General features: G+C 36.6%; 1 protein-coding gene across 1 annotated transcript in view; it reads left to right on the top strand.

Moving 5' to 3' along the window:
• The first annotated feature begins 1,286 nt into the window (after positions 1-1,286).
• The window catches only part of LOC114642847 (ret finger protein-like 4A), a 33,027-nt gene continuing 13,878 nt past the window's right edge, over positions 1,287-20,435 (top strand). The window contains exons 1-4 of the mRNA XM_028791607.2: positions 1,287-1,456; positions 8,140-8,214; positions 9,077-9,112; positions 16,816-16,866. Of these exons, the coding sequence (XP_028647440.1) occupies positions 8,142-8,214; positions 9,077-9,112; positions 16,816-16,866 (160 nt within the window). The 5' untranslated portion in view covers positions 1,287-1,456; positions 8,140-8,141. The remainder of the gene's footprint in view (positions 1,457-8,139; positions 8,215-9,076; positions 9,113-16,815; positions 16,867-20,435) is intronic.

The following is a 20,435-nucleotide window of genomic DNA, read 5'->3' as shown; positions in this document are numbered from 1 at the left end:
CACGGTGGCACAGTGGTAGCGCTGCTGCCTCACAGTTAGGAGACCCGGGTTCGCTTCCCGGATCCACCCTGCATGGAGTCTGCATGTTCTCCCTGTGTCTGCGTGGGTTTCCTCCGGGCGCTCCGGTTTCCTCCCACAGTCCAAAGACATGCAGGTTAGGTGGATTGGCGATTCTAAATTGGCCCTAGTGTGTGCTTGGTGTGTGGGTGTGTTTGTGTGTGTCGTGCGGTGGGTTGGCACCCTGCCCAGGATTGTTTCCTGCCTTGTGCCCTGTGTTGGCTGGGATTGGCTCCAGCAGACCCCCGTGTTCGGATTCAGCGGGTTGGAAAATGGATGGATGGATGGATTCTTAAAGGGAGTAAAGTTGTTTTAATTGCTATTTAAAAGTTATAAATTGCTTAAGTAAAAAGGAGTAATAAAAAGCACACTAGTGCTTATGTGGCTAAGTCAGCCAGCCAACTAGCCATTCTCCAACCTGCTATATCTTAACACAGGGTCACGGGGGTCTGCTGGAGCCAATCCCAGCCAGCACAGGGCAGGAACCAATCCTGGGCAGGGCGCCAACCCACCACAGGACACACATACACAATTCAGGATTGCCAATGCACCTAACCTGCATGTCTTTGGACTGTGGGAGGTAACTGGAGCACCCGGAGGAAATCCACACAGACACAGGGAGAACATGCAAACTCCACCCAGAGATGACACAGGAAGCAAACCCGGGTCTCCTAACTGCGAGGCAGCAGTGCTAGCACTGCGGCACTGTGCCACCCGTGGCTACAGCCTTTAAAATGTAAGGCTTTCACTTTAATCCTCTTTTCTGATTCATTGTGTGACCAGTAACAACTTACTTTCTCTTCTTATGCAGTAAAAGAAAACCTAAATACAAGCACCTTTTTCTTGTAAAGTGCTGCGGGATTGTGTTCACAATAAAAAACACTAAAGACAATAATGGGAATTTGAACAACAGGAATACTCCACAGCATACTGTATAATGAAGGCTTCTCTGATCTTTTTGTTCATAGATCCTTCCATGTAACAAAGATGAAAGAGTTGCTTTAACTCCATGAAATGTAAAAAACAGTAAGGTTAATTAAATGCCTGCAGTTAAAAAAAACCTTCCAATTGCAAGTTGTATCATGTCTTCCTTATTGCAATAAATTAGGTGGTTAGCAGAAGAAATAAATGGGTGTAGAAATTAGAGCCGAGTTAACAGAATGATTTAAGTAACTTGGTGATTGTGCCCTCCCATATTTAACTATTCGTTAATGTTTCGTAAGCACAGGTGAAGGAAGTAGTAGAACAGGATGGAAACAGGATGAACAGAGAGGTTTGGGTGTGAAGATTTGTATTTGTTTTGGGAGGAGGTTTATAGATTGAAAGAGTTTTTGTTTAAATTCAACATTTTCACTTGAACAGGAGAAAAATCACACATATGGTGCTTCTCTTCTTTAAGGTGAGTGTGTTTACTCTTTCTGATACTTGTGATTTAATGTCTTAATGTACTGGAATTTTTGTCAGCGTGTTTCCATTTCAGTCCTCACTGCTTATTGTAAAATCTGAGTAGGTTAACTAACAGCACTGTGCTCATACTGCAAAAAATATCTGAAAACAACTTTAAAGTATCATGATCTTCATTAATTACTGTAGATAAGTACAGATGCCAAATGAATATCAACAAGAATAATAATATCTGAAAATGTTTCACATTCAAAACTGTAAAAAGTCTTGTCAGTTAAAAAGGACAGTTATAGAGTTAAGAATGTAGTTTGTATTTAATATGTTTTATCTAATATTTATGATAATATGGATAAAGTACTATTAGTTAGTTGATAATAAAGTTGCATTTTTGTATGGAGCCCAAGGAGAGGCACAATATATACTAGGAGTGCTAAATACTGTACTTAATGTGAATGTAGTATCAATATAGATCGAAATTACAGTACATAAAAAAGATAATAATTCATTACATTTATATAGCACTTTTCTCAGTACTCAAAGCACTATCCACACAGGGAGGAACCAGGAAGCGAACCCACAATCTTCTTACTGAAGAGCAGCAGCACTACCACTGTGCCACCTGTGAGGACAAGATGTGAACTCATTGGTAAATGAGAAATGACCTGGGTTAATCTGAAAAAAATAGTAAATGAATATTTCTTTACGTGCAAAATTAAACAAAAGTGAAAGATAGAAAGACAATATTTCATCTGCTGAGACTTCAATGGGTGTGTCACTAGCAAAGACTAACTGCCTTTGATAACAGTATGTAAATCTTTATGTTTCTAAGAGAACATCTGGTGTAATGTCAATTATCCTGTAGTTTATTAGATAAGAAAGAGATGTACAGTACTCTGTAGGTAAAAAAAATGTGCAGTACTATATGTATGCATTAGTCTGTTATGCAATGTACAGCCATGAAAACAGCAATTATAATTCTTGTTCTTATTCCCTTTCCTGTAACTCACGTGCTTTGAGGTAACGCCTTTTCATTATGGCTATGCTATAAGAAACTTTGGAAAAGTAAGAGCCAAAAGTTTAATGATATATATAAAATAAATATACTGTAAATCAAAGATAACCACAGTTCCTACATTGCTTGATATGTATAGACATACAGCACCTCAGAGAAAAAGACTGCAAGCCTGAATCAAGCAGGTGGTGGAATGTCCCCAAGACTATGTTCTGTATGAATCCTGGTCCTATTAAACCCAATATATTACTACCCAGAGCCTATGGCAGTATTAAGATATTAAGGCAATGGAAAATAACACTTAAGAAAGCAAACAGTGTGTTGTTTAATTACTATCCTAAATAAAAACAGTGGAAGGAAATAACATACAATAATGTGGTCTTTGATAATCATCTCTGAGGACATTTAATTAGACATGGTCAGTAGGGTGAGGCAAGCGTGAAGTTCCACAAAGCATTTCCAGCTTTTGAATAGTCTATACTCTATAGCTTCTATTTGAAGCTTTGTGTTTGTGGCCTGTGGGCACCACCTGTTTTCTAGAGTATCAGTGGTTCATAACCAAGGATGGACTAGGCCAAGTGAGGACATAACAAGTTAAAGGTGCAAAGTGCACTTGAAAGGTGGTGTGTGTGGAAGAGACATATTATGAATGAGGTTAAAGAGAAAATGATTGTCCAGTGACAGGAATATTTCTATGAAAAACAAAGAACAGTTATTTTTTAATTAATACATTTGAGGGTCGCCTTTTACCTCCGGGGTCCTGGGCTACAGCCCAGGTTAACCCATGCAAAAAGTCCAGCAATGCAAATAGCCCAGTCAATATGGGTGCTGCAGCACCCTCAGCACCCCTACTCCCTTGTCCTTAACTGCAGTTGCTATGAATCATTATAGAATAATATTAGAATAATGTTAGAAAAAACTTGGTGTTCACTAAGAAAAGAATAAAGAAAATGGACTAAACAATTAAACAGCTTATGACAGAAGGCAAAGTAATGAGAGAGAGAGAGCAGGGTCAAAGGCCAGAGATATCTAAAAGAAAAACAATTGTCTAAAACAAGAGTGAAATCCTAACATTCTGACTCATAAAATACAAACATGTTTCTAGAAAGACTTAAGCCTTAAGTATACAGAATGTTTTGATGAAAATTGGGTTTGTATTGTCCTAAAGCTTCAATACCTTGTTGCAATGCCACCATCTTAACAGAGGCGTAGCTAGGGTTTTCAGCGCCCGTGGACAACTGAAGATTTTGCGCCCCCTCCTGTTTGCCAAAATGCAATGGGGAAGGGAAAGAACATTTTAAAAAATGTATTTAAAATAATAGTATTTTAAGAAAAAAAATTCATATTTTTTATTTTAAATAGTTTAAAATTTTTAAATATTTTAATTTTTTAAAGCACTTTTATGCATATATTTTCAAGGTTTCGCTAAATTTATAAAGATAGAACGAAGTACTGCGGTGGGTTGGCACCCTGCCCAGGATTGGTTCCCTGCCTTGTGCCCTGTGTTGGCTGGGATTGGCTCCGGCAGACCCCCGTGACCCTGTGTTTGGATTCAGCAGGTTGGAAAATGGATGGATGGATGGATGGATGGATGGATTGATAGAACGAAGTAAAATAATTAAGACAACAATGGTAGTTCGAAAATATAATTATTCTAAAATATTATTCAAATATAACATTGCAAAAACTTAAACATTACATTGGATATAATAATTTAATAACCTGAAAATGAAGTTAGTATAAAGTAAAAAAAATAGTTTGATGTATAATGCTTTAAATGCAATTATTAACTTCAAAGAGAAATTTTCCTAGCCTTTGCTGCTGCAAATTTATCGATTAGTTCATCAAAATGTATGCTGTCGGTAACCTGCCACTCCACCCTCAGCAAAGCCAAGGCTGACAATCTTTCCTGTGCCATGGATGATCTCAGGTAGGACAAGATAAGTTTTAATTTACTGAAAGATCTTTCACAACTGGTGATGGAGGTTCCAACAGTCAGTAAAATCAGTTTAATAACGTCAAAAATGTTTCTGGGTGGGAGTCAAGCATGTTAGAGTAGTGGAGGGGATAAATTATTGTCTGTTGGGTATGTTTTTTATTTACTTTTTAGCGCATTTAAGAATGGAAAACATTTCATTCTAAAATTTCGTAACATCAATTTGGCGCCCTCTACTACCAGAAAGCAAAGTAATTCTACACAAAAAATAGTCCTAGAGGCCTTAGTCTTGTTGGGCCAGGTGAATATATTATATGTCTGAAGACAACCATGACTTAATTTGTCTCATTTGGATGGGAACAATTAAATGATTTACTGATGTGACATTTCTAAATCAATCTAATGCCTCATGAAGGCAGAGTTTCAGAGTATGGGCGGTGATTTAAGTAACAAAAAGTAATGTTGCTCTTGTCATCCTGGGCATACTATATCCAATAGCAAGCATATACATAAACATATAAATGTGTGTTGTGAGCGCATTAGATATGTTAAAATTAAACATAACCTGTTGCAATTACAAACTAATTATGTAAATCCAGATTATACTTTGGCTGTGGACATCACTGGATTTGTGGTAAAAGTGAATGTTTTGCTTCCATCTATATGTGGGTCTCTGTCACTCACAGTTATCATAATTTGAAATTTGTACTTAATTTTTTTTTCTTGCAGTATTTCTCAGTCTTTAAATAATATTTATGATAGTAATTTGGTAAGTTTCAAAGGCCAAGGAATTTATTGGTTATATTTATTTTTTGTTTACATGTGCTTTTAAAAATGTTAAAAAATTGCATATGTTTTTTCTGCAATGCCATTTTGTTGTTGACATGGATGCTGCTATTTGTGCCTTTGTTGCCAGGCCACTGCAGCTGTGTGACATGTAGCATCACTAGCACAATGGTATATCAGCATTGCACACTTCCTGGTTGTTTGAGTTACTTAGCATAACGAAACTTAGAGTTTCTTCTAATAATTTTGGATTTCTTGGCTATGAATCCCTTCTTTTCCTGATGTTTTTCATTTTGGTTTTCATTACATGCTTTTTTCCTGGATTTTGACCCTCTCACTCTGTCCTTGATTACTGTGATTTCTGTCTTGTGTACTTGGCTTTGTTTAAAAATTATCTTTGTTTTTCTGGTAATAACCTTGGCTATTTTCTTGTGTATTTTTCATTTCCTGCTTCTCAAATACAATCCTTGGATTGTTGTCAACATGACCAGTTATTACAACAGTTATGATGAGTAAACATGTAGTTGAAAGAAATGACAGCTAAGTCTACATAAAGATAAGCTCTACAATGTTAATTTAAGCTAAACACTGTGCTGTCACATCCACTTAAAATGAGGTGAAAAGAATTCCTGTTAAGTGAAGTCTTTTTCTTATTGATACCGAAAAGCCATAAAATATGCCTGTTTCTGTAGTCAATACCCCTTAAACAGTAAATGTGCTTAACAATACTGATGCCACTCCAGCAGATCCACAAACCACAGATGGCACTGCACAGCATCCAAATTCTGACTGTACTTCTAAATGAATAATTGAAGTAAGTTATTATTACTGGCTAATTGTAAACAGCAAACAGGCCATACCAGAAAATGTACAGTATATAGACAACAATACTGAATAAATGTTATTTTGAAATTTTTCTGTTAATGTTATCTTAGCAAATGTAATAAATTCACCTGTGTTTTTGGTTGTACCCAAAACTGTAGAAAATTGGGGGCAGATTTTTAGAAAAAACACTTGACAACATAGGCTTTTCAGCAGTGGATTCTCCTGTTATACACTCCCTAGATTTTAGTAAGCTGTCCCCAGACATTTATTCTTGTTCCAGGGATTATGTCTGGCCCCCATGAGACTATAGAGAGCTAAATTCAAGAATCATGAGAGCAGCCACCTGTGGGAAATTCTGTGTTAAGCATAACAAGAACTTAACCAAGATGGAAATAAATGCTGTGACACATGAAATAGAAGAATCTTCAATAGTGGGAAAGTTTTAAACAATTAGCAAACTGGAAATGTATAAACATTGTTATAAACTGTAAAATTTAGTCCCTGAAATTATTGAATGGTGCATTTTGGGCTAAAATTATACTCAGAAATGAAGATAAACTAACTGAGTTAAGGACTGCACAAAATGCATTTGTTTTCTGAAACTTGCGTGTATATTTCTAACATCTAGTATTTTGTGATAATTGTCTCTGCAAAGTCTTTGAAGTGCTGATAAGAAATGCAGGAGTGCTTCATTATAACCCTTTCCTGAGGTTTTTATTTTTTAAAAATATGTTTTTTCACTGAAAAGACCTGCTGTTGTACTTTATGATTTTAACAGAGTGCCCCACTTTCTGGGTGGCATGTTGCTCCTGACATGCTGCTTCTAAATATGAAATAATACATCAACACTACATTTTCCACCTTTGGTTAAGAGATCTGAATTTTAGAGACCATGAAACCTTAACATCCTTTTCTTCTCCTGGAAGAAAGTTTGAAGGATAAAAGACAGATTTTAGATTTATGAATCTGAACAAATGGGACTTAGACAGGACCACCAAGGGATAAGCTGTAAAAAGCCAGACAATGAGCCGGCTAGAAAAAAAGCCGGTAAGATGATGACCAGAAAGAGAGAAGTCTCTGAGGCAGAGCAACCAGTCACCTAAATGCTTTTAGTTACTGTATGTAACTAATAAGAGAAGGGCTGTCTGGAATCGACAAATGTATTGAATGCATTTCTAATCTTTGTTTGCTTTCAGAACTACAGGATGATCCAGGTTGTATGCCATTAATTTCCTCACTTTGTATTTATTTATGGCACTAATTGTTTGATTACAACTTTTTAAGCCTGTTTTTCTGCTTGTACATTTGGCTCTGTTTTACTGCTGGGGGTTTGGAAAACAAGTTCTTTTCTCTGTTAGGTTAGGGTAAGGGACACAGAACACTCATAAAAAATAAGCTACAGTGGCAGTCATATCTGGGTGAAGTCTAAAGGCAGTGGATTGTAGTCCACAGGCGTATATTGCTAAAGTTTGGTAAGTCTAAGAATAAACCAACAGGAGTAGCCACAGAGGAGTAGCGTATACTGTACATGTAACTGATCTACAGAGACAGAATTGATGCATTTGCTTAGAGCTGATTTATGTCTTAAACAGAGGTGTCTGACAATGAAGTGTTTGTCACTGTGAGAGGTTTTATTTTATTTGATTTTATAGTGCAATAAAAAAGATGGTCAAACGGATTGTTAAGGTATTTATGAACTTTAGGTTAATAATATTGATAGATGTATAAAGATATTGATTGTACCATAAATTTAGCTTTTTTGCATAAATATGGTATCTATTGTATTTTCATGATTAATACAAATGAAATGCACACTATGGAAGAGCATAAACAAGGCAATGCAAAAACATACAAAGAATTAATGTCTTTTTTTTATTTCCTTGCTTATTTTCTTCAATAGTATGATACCTGATGCCAGTCTCTCCTTTTGAAAGGACGGCTGTATTTCCATTCCTTATTTAATGAAGACTAAATTTGTGCTATAGGGCAGTATGTAACAGTATATTACAATTTCTGCTTGACCAGTTTAATGAATGAGAATAGAAGGAATTGAGTTTTAAAGTGTAAGGAGTTTGAGTTTTGACTGATATATAATGTTTTTTTTTGTATTCATTTATAGGTATGGATATATGGAAGATAATTGCAATATGTTTCATTTTGATTTCTGTGATCTTATTCATTATTTTGGTCGAATGTAAGTAGTTTTTTTTTTAAATATATAGAACTAGTCATTTTGTTTGCTTGATTATTCATTACAAAAAAGGCTTCATTATAAAGAGATTTGCATCTATCCACTTTAAAAGAAGATAAATGTACAGTGTATCCGGAAAGTATTCACAGCGCATCACTTTTTCCACATTTGTTATGTTTACAGCCTTATTCCAAAATGGATTAAATTCATTTTTTTCCTCAGAATTCTACACACAACACCCCATAATGACAACATGAAAAAAGTTTACTTGAGATTTTTGCAAATTTATTAAAAATAAAAAAATTGAGAATGGTAGAGTTCCGGATGCACTGTATATCAAGATAAATTTGGAGTGTAGTGTTAAAGTGTGGGAATTACAGTGTTTAGCACTGCTGACTTAAAACTCCATGGAATGCTTCTGTTGTGTTCCAAGCATGGCGAATCACTATGTAAAGCTTTTGTGTTCTTCCTGTGTCTGTGTGGGTTTTTCTATATACTCCCCGCTTTCTTTTCCCACATTTACACGCATTTCTTTAGACTGTTTGTCGTGGTATAAAGTAGTTTGTCTTCTCATTCCTTGCAACCACAAAAGAAATAAACAGGTTTTGGAAAGATATGATTTATGGGATGGTGTTATGTGATTGTTACTGGATGCAACTTTTATTTTTTTACTTACTTGAAGTATTGTATTGTAAATGTACTGTATATTGCTCCACTGGCTTGCAGATAGGAATTATACCCTATTAAAATGAGTTGAGTCAAATGAAACAAATGGGTAAATGGATGTCACCATACCTTTTATTAAGAAAACTAGTTTAACAATATAGTGGAAATAAATGGTAGCTAAATTTATGTCTTTTTTTAGATTGCTGCGGAAGATGTAGAAAGAATAAAAAAGAAGGTAAGTATGATGAAAAACTTTATTATTGCTGGCAGAATAGATTATATTTATTACAGATAGCAATAATTATAAAATCTGAGATAGAATCTAATACATAGTGAAAGAAATTATGCAGAAACTTGACAAATGAGCGGAGACCATTCAGACATCAAGCTTGTTTGTTTGGCAAATAGCTAACTGTCTCAGTATCCCAATATCTCATCCAGACTCTTCTTAAGGATGTCAAGGTTTCTGCTTCAACTACATGGCTCAGTAGTTTACTTCAGATTCCCAAAATTTAGCTACAAAAATGTTGACCCCTGCTGAGTATTTTCCTGAATGTAATACTGTAATGAAGATGCTAGCCTGCTTCTTTTGTAATGTTTTTCAAAAGTGTTTGCATAGTCGCTGGCACATTGCAGTGTTCAATTGATCTCCTTTGTGTGTTCTTCCATTACTAGTCTGCAATAGAAATACCTTACATTATGACTCTTATGTTTGTGCAATTGAGATAGGAAATACTTTCCTAGGCTGCTTTATAAGAAAGTGACATGCCACTTCAGTTTCTGAACTTTGGATTTCACTGTTTCATGAGCAGCAAGGAACACAGTAGTAATTACATGAAAAAGTAAGGTCAAACATTTAAAGAAGAACAAAAAAAAAAAAACTGGTTTCGTGTTAATGTGCTGTATGCTTCATGTTTTATACTTCTTTCATAGCTGTAATAGATGCCCAAATGCTCATTGTTAATGCCATCTGTACTTAATCTTTCAAGTTTGAACTAAACTACATATCTTGAAAGTTTACCTTAATATGTTATACCCAACCTTGCAGCCTTATATAAATTATATTAAAAGATCACATGAAGTGGGAATCTGGGAGAAGAAATGTAACCCAAATATAATTATGTAGCTCTTCTTAATGTTAAAAAACCTCTCTTCATCATGTTGTAAATGGGTTATTTGATATACAAAATATGTACAGATCTTTGTTTGCATTTTCAGAAGATGTGAGGAAGTATAGTGTACCATTACAAATCACTTTGTACTCTTTTTTTCCATACCTATTCTATGAAAACCAGACAAAAGGTATAGGGTTGGGGTACCAATATGGTAAACGCCATTTAGTAGGCAAGGCTATTACGAAAATAAACATTGGCCCAGTTGAGCTTTTCTTAGTTATAGTCACTCCTGGGTCCTCATGAATAAACAGTGTGTATGCACAAAAATGTTCCCTAATGCCCATTTCCACTTCGAGACATATAAAAATTAAACTTTGCACACTTTTCTGCTTGGTTTTGCAAATGGGCGACACCCATCCTCAAAGCAGTGATACCGTTTCTGTTGTCCCCCTTTCTTTTTTAGTTTCACATCCAGTTGTATCAAATACAGTGAAATTAATTCTATATCGTTTACAATTTTAAGGTACTTGATTGTAATCATTCTGTAACAATATAATGCACGGAATGACCAGTCTATTCCAACTACAATAGCTGATTTAGCATTGTTAGAAGACATTGCAAATGTAAAAATTAGAAGACAGCGCATATTTAGAGATGATGATGACTGCCATCTAAGTCGATTTCATTTTCCATGTGCTGAACCGACTCTGGCTTTACAAAGACAGACTTTGAGCAATTATGCTCTACCTGCCCCTTTGTAAGTTCTTTCCACTCTCAGGTTTTTAGCCACAGGAGCTTTCAATGTGAACTTGCTAACTGATTGGGTATTTCACAAACATCACTGAGTCCCACTATGCCAGCTGTATAGGATGGTATTATCCTCTTGTCATCCAGATAGATAAGATTTCCTTACACTGTGGTTGAACTGGCAAACGTCAAATCACAATTCACAGCAATGTCAGGTTTTCCAAATATAATCAGAGTGGTCAGCTGCATGCACATTGCTATTGCAATGGTGCTGGATAAGTTAAATCAGCCAGGGATGAATCACCACAAGAATGAGCTGCCATTGCATCATCAATAGCAGGAGAGCCTATAAAGATGGCAGCTCTGCACAATCACAGGTGTTTTTTCCAACTAGTGCGGTAAAATGGAAAGCAGTCCTTTTAAGGATCACTTCAAAGAGCCATATAAAGTGCAACAAATCAATCAGTTATGGTGCTTGGCGCCAACACAACACTATAAAGGTGCCTTTAGAGAATGAATTTGCTTATGTAAATAGAAAGCATTTCTACTCTATTAATGTGCTGCACTATAGTCCACAGAAAATGTGTTGCATTGTGCAAGCATGTAGCATGCTGCATAATGTGGCACACAATCGTGGCTTACCTGTACTTGAAGAGATACAGTATGATGAACCTGACCCTGACCCACCATGATCAGCCAAATCGGACAGTGTTGCAACTTCATTTGAATGTAATTAGAAGAATGTAAAAACAGGTAATCAGATGTAGCATTTATTTTTTAACCAATTCAATTAATTTGTGGTCAATATCATACACTACAGCCCTTATATTCCTTAGTTCATTGGCCACATCTCTTACAGCATCCACTATTGCATTTTTTGACTTCAGAACAGCTTCCATTAGCACACAGGCAGATGGTTGCCTGGTGGTTTCCAAGGCAGAGATGTGTGTGCAGCCAGTGCCTGAAAATGTGCTGGGTACAGCAGCACCATCACCACCAAGAGGGTGGTGGTCCTCTTTTGTAATATTGTCTGAAACAGAATAAAGAAACGGTGGGCTGTGACTCGCCTTTCACATTGACTTTGATATCTGACTACTTTTTTATTTCAGGTACTGTACATCTTTCTAAACTTGAACTTTTGAGTGTCTCCACTCTGTATCACTCAATCACCTTCCTTTTGTTGCTTATACCACTGCTTAAGCCAACAAATAGAATGTTTTTCCTTGCTTCCACTTCGCATTTTCTTAAATTCTTCTTTTTTGTACGTGCTTTTGCCATTATCTTTTTAAAAAACACAGAACTGAAGGGGCCATTGATACTGATTTGCATATTCAAATATGCAAAATTCAAGGAGGAGTCGGGGTAGGGCTATAGGTACCTTGTACATGCGTTAAAATTCACCTTGATTGGGATTATGCATTTGATTTGTTTATGCATACACACATTTCCAATTTTGTCCGTACACCTTGCTTAAGTATGAATTCTACGAGTGGTGTTATACTTGAGGCCCCTGGTGTGTTATGCCTTTACTCTTAGATGTGGGTTCTTTATTAAATACTGATTTTAGGCTCCGTGAGGTCATATATAGTTTGTTGTCCAGGTTGGATGGAGAAGGAAATGACATCATAGTTTTTCTATCTGGGTATGAATGGACACTGAATGATTTCATGGCCAAGCACGGATGACACTGAATGGTTTACTATGTTATGCTGGCCATGGAAAGATGCCAAACATTTTGCCATTGTATTTATATATGGGGGCGGCACGGTGGCGCAGTGGGTAGCGCTGCTGCCTCGCAGTTGGGAGACCTGGGGACCCAGGTTCGCTTCCTGGGTCCTCCCTGCGTGGAGTTTGCATGTTCTCCCCGTGTCTGCGTGGGTTTCCTCCCACAGTCCAAAGACATGCTGGTTAGGTGGATTGGCGATTCTAAATTGGCCCTAGTGTGTGCTTGATGTGTTTGTGTGTGTCCTGCGGTGGGTTGGCACCCTGCCCGGGATTGGTTCCTGCCTTGTGCCCTGTGTTGGCTGGGATTGGCTCCAGCGGACCCCCGTGACCCTGTGTTTGGATTCAGCAGGTTGGAAAATGGATGGATGGATTTATATATGGATTTAGAACATTTAAATAGGTAAAAAAATCAGGGTTCCATTTTTAGCCTTCAAGACTTTTAATTGTTTTTTTAAACTTACCTAATCTTTTTCCCCCCACCCTTCTAAACATTACGAATTCATTAATTGTATATTAAAACTATTTCATATTTACCAGTAATCTTTTGTATGAAGAAATTCTATGTTCACATTCAATGCAATGTACATTGTTCAGGACTGAGATATTCAAGTGAGCTTTTAGTTTACTGACAACTGTGCATCTTCTTATCATAAAATTATAAACTTAGGGTGATCAATAAAAGAATGACATTTTGATTGCATATGGCCTAAATGAGGTTATTGTATAGTGTTATTTGCTTTTTTATGATAGTGTGAAGTATTTGATAAAGGGAAGAACCTTGGAGTAGAAAGGGGTTGGTTTAGATGATGTAGTTATGCCAATAAGACGGCTCCTGGGCACTTTCCACTTTAGAAAACATGGGGGTAAACCTAAAATTTGGAGGGATTATATATTTATATATATTTTAAGGATAAGATGGCTTTGTCTATACAGTATTTTTCCAGTTTGTTGTTCATCACAAAAAGTAGATAAAGACTAAGAAAACAGTATTTTGAAGAAAATCACAAATTGTTTAACTCCATAAATAATGATGATGATAACTGTGGTACATGAAAAATAGTATATAATTCATTAGTGATAATATGATTTTATTTTATAAACTATGAGAAAAAGGCTCAATGCCCTTGAGCTGCAACACCTCTCCCTATGTATATCTCCACTGAGGCATGATATGTGGAGCCCAACATAAAAATGTGAACTGTATTATTTTTTTGTAATCTTCCAGAAGGAGACTTTTATTCAAAACCTCACTTATGTAGATATCACATAATCTTTACCTAATAGTTAGTCATGTTATTTACTAATCCAGAGTTGTAGGGTCGCTGCTAGGATCGGGCACAAGGCAGGAACAAACCCTTCAGAGGTGGGCAGTCCAATCACACACACACACACACACACACACACACAAAACACACAGTAGGGCCAATTTAGTGTAGCTAAGTTACCTAACCTGACACAGGGAGAGCATGCAAACTCCACACAGGGAGGACCCGACACGTGAACTCTGGTTTCCTTACTGTGAATCAGCAGCGCTGCCACTGAACCACCTCTAGTAGATACACAGCATCAGTTGTAAAAGGAGATGGAGTTTCACAAGAACTTACAGTTAATTCTAGCTTATTTAATATTATGGTTACTTATATATTCAATAATACTTAAATGAAAACAAACTGTTTTTATATGGTGATGATAAAGTCATATTGAGGAAAGATGGCGCCTAAATATAATCAATTCAATGTTGAAAAAAATGTAAAAGTAGAGAATCTAGAGTTACTTTTAAATTCTGGAATTTTCAATGTGTCTTTCTTAAACAAAATAATGCATTTTTAAAAAAATAACTTAGGTGCAATATGTGCTGAAATTGATTATCTAGGTTAATATTATAAATTTCTATGTTTATTATTGCAATTAATCTTGAAAATACACTTCTAATGCAGAAATGAAGACATCTCTACTGAAAGAAAGTGGCCTTAGGAAAGTCAAGCTTATATTAAGCAAGTGGGGGTTAATTTATAGCTAATAAAGCCAATAAATTAATTTAATATACAACACAAAACTGAACAAAAACTATTACCCTAAGTTCTTGTCTATAAGCCGCGGCTTATCTAAGGAAAAAAGTTGTGAAAATGAAAAAATAGAATATCGGCTTATACATAAATCCAGTTTATACAGTAATCCCTCCTCCATCGCGGGGGTTGCATTCCAGAGCCACCCGCGAAATAAGAAAATCCGCGAAGTAGAAACTATATGTTTATATGGTTATTTTTATATTGTCATGCTTGGGTCACAGATTTGCGCAGAAACACAGGAGGTTGTAGAGAGACAGGAACGTTATTCAAACACTGCAAACAAACATTTGTCTCTTTTTCAAAAGTTTAAACTGTGCTCCATGACAAGACAGAGATGACAATTCCGTCTCACAATTAAAAGAATGCAAACATATCTTCCTCTTCAAAGGTGTGTGTGTCAGGAGCACAGAATGTCACATAGATAGAGAAAACAATCTCTAGCAAACAAATCAATGGTGCTGTTTGGCTTTTAGGTATGCGAAGCACCGCGGCACAAAGCTGTTGAAGGCGGCAGCTCACACCCCCTCCGTCAGGAGCAGAGAGAGAGAGAGACAGAGAGACAGAGACTGAGTTTGTTTTTCAGTCAAAAATCAATACGTGACCTTCGAGCTTTTAAGTATGCGAAGCACTGTGCAGCATGTCTTTTCAGGAATCAGCTTTACAAAAGATAGTAACGTGAAGATAATCTTTCAGCATTTTTAGACGAGCGTCCCTATCGTCTAGGTGTGCGAACAGCCCCCCTGCTCAATCCCCATACGTCAGGATCACAGATAGTCAGCGCAAGAGAGAGAGAGAAGTAAGCAATCTAGCTTCTCAGCCATCTGCCAATAGCGTCCCTTGTATGAAATCAACTGGGCAAACCAACTGAGGAAGCATGTACCAGAAATTAAAAGACCCATTGTCCGCAGAAATCCGCGAACCAGCAAAAAATCCGCGATATATATTTAAATATGCTTACATATAATCTCACAATTTAAATGACCGCTACGCGCGCGTGTTGACTCGGCGACGCCCAGAGCAGAAAGAACGCGCTCCGGCCGCGCCATGCGGGGAGTGAGAGAGATGTCAATATCTCACACTCTCTCCCCCCTTAAAGAAATTAAATGGGTGCGAGTGAGACCACTGACCTCCCTCTCTTCTATTGGTTATAGGTTATAGTACGTTCGGCTTATCCATGAGTCCGGCTTATCTATGATAAGATTTTATTTTAAAAATTCGTATGATTTTTGGTGTCCGGCTTATACACGAGTCCAGCTTATAGACAAGAACCTAGGGTACTATTAGAAACACAAAATAATACATTGTACTTTAAATAAAGAACTGCACCTCAATAAGAAACACAGGGATGGAAAATAGATAGATAGATAGATAGATAGATAGATAGATAGATAGATAGATAGATAGATAGATAGATAGATAGATAGATAGATAGATAGATAGATAGATAGATAGATAGATAGATAGATAGATAGATACTTTATTAATCCCAAGGGGAAATTCGCATACTCCAGTAGCAGCATACTGATACAAAAACAATATTAAATTAAAGAGTGATAAAAATGCAGGTATAACAGACAGTAACTTTGTATATTGTTAACGTTTACCCCCCCCGGGTGAAATTGAAGAGTCGCATAGTGTGGGGGAGGAACGATCTCCTCAGTCTGTCAGTGGAGCAGGACAGTGACAGCAGTCTGTCGCTGAAGCTACTCCACAGTCTTGAGATGACACTGTTTAGTGGATGCAGTGGATTCTCCATGATTGACAGGAGCCTGCTCAGCGCCCGTCGCTCTGCCACAGATGTCAAACTGTCCAGCTCCAGAAAAATAAAGTCTTACACGGAGCTGCTGAAAAGGCTGCCACTCTCGGCGTCGCCTGAGTCACATTATTTAAATATTATACTTGTATTATTTTTGAGACATTAATATGCAAGGGAATAACAAATATATTCTTAGAGAATATCTTAAGATCATTGGGAATGTAATTATTAAAAAATCGTAAATGAAAAAACTATATATAACATGACATACAATTCATATGGTACTTGAAATTAATTAAGAACAAGAATGGCAGAAATGCTCTAATAAAACATCTACAACCTACAAAATAATAACAGTGAAATAAGAAAGCTTTTACCTGTTAAGAGTAGAATGCATTTATGAAGGCAGGAGTACAATTAGAGGACCATTGCTTGTACAGTAAGTAAAGGCATCTTTGCAACTTTAATTTTAATCTTTTTTATACTTTCATCTTACACTTCAACAAATATTTTTTTTAATTTCCAGAAGGAATGTGGCGTCCAATTTCCAGCGAGGTATTGGAGATACGTGATTCAGGTACTGTATCTAGAAAAATATCCTCAGTACTCTACTGATTCATAAGACAGTCAAAGTACATAAGCATAAAGGTAATCATTTTACTAACAGATTAGGTTCATGATTTTAAAAGGGCAATCACTGTCTACATCTGTATCTATCTGTACACCTCAGATTACAAATATAACATCAGGTCATGTCACTTGCAGAAATTCTTAGATGATTCTGCACTTACGGGGTGCATTGGTAAGGGGGATGAGACAGAGGAGAGGAGTCTGGTGGGGAACTTTGTTACTTGGTACAAAGTGAATCGTCTGCAACTTAACATCAGCAAAACCAAACCAAACCATCTCACAAAAGAATCTCTATGTAGTCACTATTCAAGTAGTGGATGTAGAAATATTCCACTTGGGGGTCCACATTAATGACAAATTGGACTGGTCTTGGAACACAGATGAGCTATATAAGAAAGGGCAGAGCAGGCTCTCTGTCCTTAGGAGACTGTGTTCTTTTAATATCGGAAGAGACATCCTTCACATCTTTTGTAACTCATTGATGGCCAGTCTGATTTTCTACACTGTGGTGTGCTGGGCTGGTAACATCACTTCAAAAGAGGCCCATTGAATCAACAAGCTAATTAAAAGGACAAGCTCAGTTTTAGGACAAACTCTGGACCCCCTAGAGGTCGTAGTGAAGGAGAGAAGTAAAACAAAACGTAGTGTCATTACAAACAATGCTGCACATCATCTCTCTGACATACCAACACTGAGGACTTTCAGCCAAAAACTATTCATCAGAAGTGTGTCAAGAGATGCTATGAGGGCTCCTTTATACTAACAGCAATAGGCCTACATAATGCCTTACTGTGACTGTGACAGCCAAGTCAGAAGTTTTCTTTCTTTTCAGTCATTCTGGTGTGTGTTAAAACCATAGTGTGTGTGTATATTTATTGATTTATCTATTTGTTAGTTTGTTTATTTATCTATCAACTATTTATGTGTTTATTAATTTAAAGAGCTTCTGCAAAAAAGACAAATTTCTCCTTGGGGACAAATAAATTTCTATCTATCTATCTATCTATCTATCTATCTATCTATCTATCTATCTATCTATCTATCTATCTATCTATCTATCTATCTATCTATCTATCTATCTATCTATCTATCTATCTATCTATCTATCTATCTATCTATCTATCTATCTATCTATCTATCTATCTATCTAATAACACACACTAAGTTCAGGTTTTCTTGCCCTCTCAGTATTCTGCTAATTAGCCTAATACACATTAAAGATTTCTGCTTTGTCCACATAATAAATAAGTTTACAACGCTCAAGGAACTGATTTCGTTTGTAAAGAACCATTCCCAGAATAAAATGGTTCTTTGTTAATTAACTGGTCCTGTGAGGAACCACGCAATCTTCCAGGACACTTTGGCATCAACTTTCTGTGGAGACTTAAGGTACTAAGATGATCGCTTGTTGACTACCCACAGCTTAATACTGAGACATCCTGAACTCCAGTCATTGCTCAAAGAAGTCAGCTTTGCAATTTCTCAGCTACATACTGGATTTCCACTATGCTGAAATATTCTGATAACAAACTTCTCCATTTTAAATGCACTTTGTTCAGAGTAAATGGTGACACCATAATACAAAAAAAAACTTTTTTGGAATCTGAAATATGTAGACTGTGGCTCAGAACATCACCAGGCCATGACTGGGACGTTCAACAGCAGCATTTGTTCTGAAGTATGGCATTGCACTCAGGGTTTTGGGTATAAGGTGGTCAAGTGCAAAGTCTATGCTATTTTGAAATAAGCTCAGGTTATATATCTGTGCACAGCTAACTGTCAGCTGCTATCATCACCTTGCCTAACACAAAGTCTGTAAATGGTAAAGCAGTGGCAGTGTCTGAATTCATCATGGACTGCAATGTAGATGTGTTAGGCTTAGATAAAACATGGCAAAAGCCTAACACATGAACAAAACATTAAGTAACTCCATTCGGCCATGTTAACTTTGTAGTGGCTTGCTGTAGCTCACAGCTCAGCTCAGGGTGGTGGTTTGGCTATAATTGTTACATCTGAGCAGAACATACAAAGATTACCCATTAAATGCCCATTATCCTTCAAGTGTTTGGCTCTAAAACTCTGTCCTACTTCGTGGTCACTGTTGTCCTCCAAAATGGATTTTATTTAATTGATCCGGCTGAATTAAAAACTCAGTGACATTCACTTTCCAAGACAGTTGTTTTTGTTTTAATTTCTCATTGACATTCACATTTCTGAACTTACAAATGAATTTCTATTCCTACTCAACTGTTTTGACTTGGTACAGCATGCTAATTTTCCTAGTCACTCTGGTGGTCACATATTTGACCTGGTCTGCCCATCTGGGTTATTTGTTGGCAACACTTAGAACACTAATGTGGGCCTCTCTGGCCATAAGGCAGTGCTTTTTACAGTCTTAGTGCATCTTCCTGCTTTAAAATGGAAAATCACATTTTTTTGCTAACATTAAAAATATCTGCCCCGCTGTCCTTGTTGGATTAATTTCTGATATTTTTCTGTCTTCCACTTTTCCATCCACATTAGATAGTCTTGTTGACGATAACACAGTATTTCAGTCAGCACTAAATAAAGTAGATCCTTTAAAAAACACAGAGAAGTCTCCTTGTGAAAGCAGCTGGCCAAAGCCTAGAAAGATTGTCACATAAGACTGGCCTCACTGTGCATGGCATGGGTTTCTCAGACTGTTGAATTGCTTATAGAAATGCATTAAATGAAGCCAATAATGAATATTATGGCAGAATGATAGATAAAGGGCATTATAACCCAAGGGTTTTGTTTACTGTGACTGATACAACTACTTCAACCTGCATCTGACCTGATGACTTCTTCCACTTCAGACTGTGAATGATTCCTTCACTTTTTTGTGCTACAATTATAAAACTAAATAATTCTAATGTAAGTAATATTCAGTAAGTTCATCTTTCTTTTGTAATTTCCATGTGTTCCCTCTCCTTCCATCTCATTTTTAAAATTATCATCAGGTTCATCTACATTTATTTATAATCTGCTCTGTAGGATGAGTTCTACATCTTGTTAGCTGGATCTCGGATCTCGTCCCACCCCTCTTACGAAATCCTGCCTTCATGTCATAATTCCGCCTATTATAACAATAATAACTGTAAATAAATTTCTTGACACCAGCACTGTGCCAGCTACTGTACATAAAAAATCACCTCTGCAACCCCAGCATTAGAGAAGTCTGGTCATGATACTGCCAATCTGAACAATTTTCAGTCTATGTCTGACTTACCTTTTCTGTCAAATGTTCTTAAGTGTGTTGTGGTCCCCAAACTCATTAGTTAGTTAGCTTGTAGCAAGCTTTGGAATGGGTTATCATATTTATGTGGATGATACTCAGATCTGTTTCAATGTTAAAAGTGAATGTTCATCAGAGTTTTCTCAGCTCACAATCTGCCTTAGTGAAAGAACAATCTGGATGGAATATTAAAATTAAACAATACTGTAGCAAAACTGAAGTTTTGCTAATTGGCACTAAAGCTCAGCTTAAAAAAATTA

This window comes from Erpetoichthys calabaricus, chromosome 2 (genome assembly GCF_900747795.2).
Source record: "Erpetoichthys calabaricus chromosome 2, fErpCal1.3, whole genome shotgun sequence".
Classification (NCBI taxonomy): Eukaryota; Metazoa; Chordata; class Cladistia; order Polypteriformes; family Polypteridae; genus Erpetoichthys; species Erpetoichthys calabaricus.
This window is presented reverse-complemented; position numbering and strand designations above follow the sequence as displayed.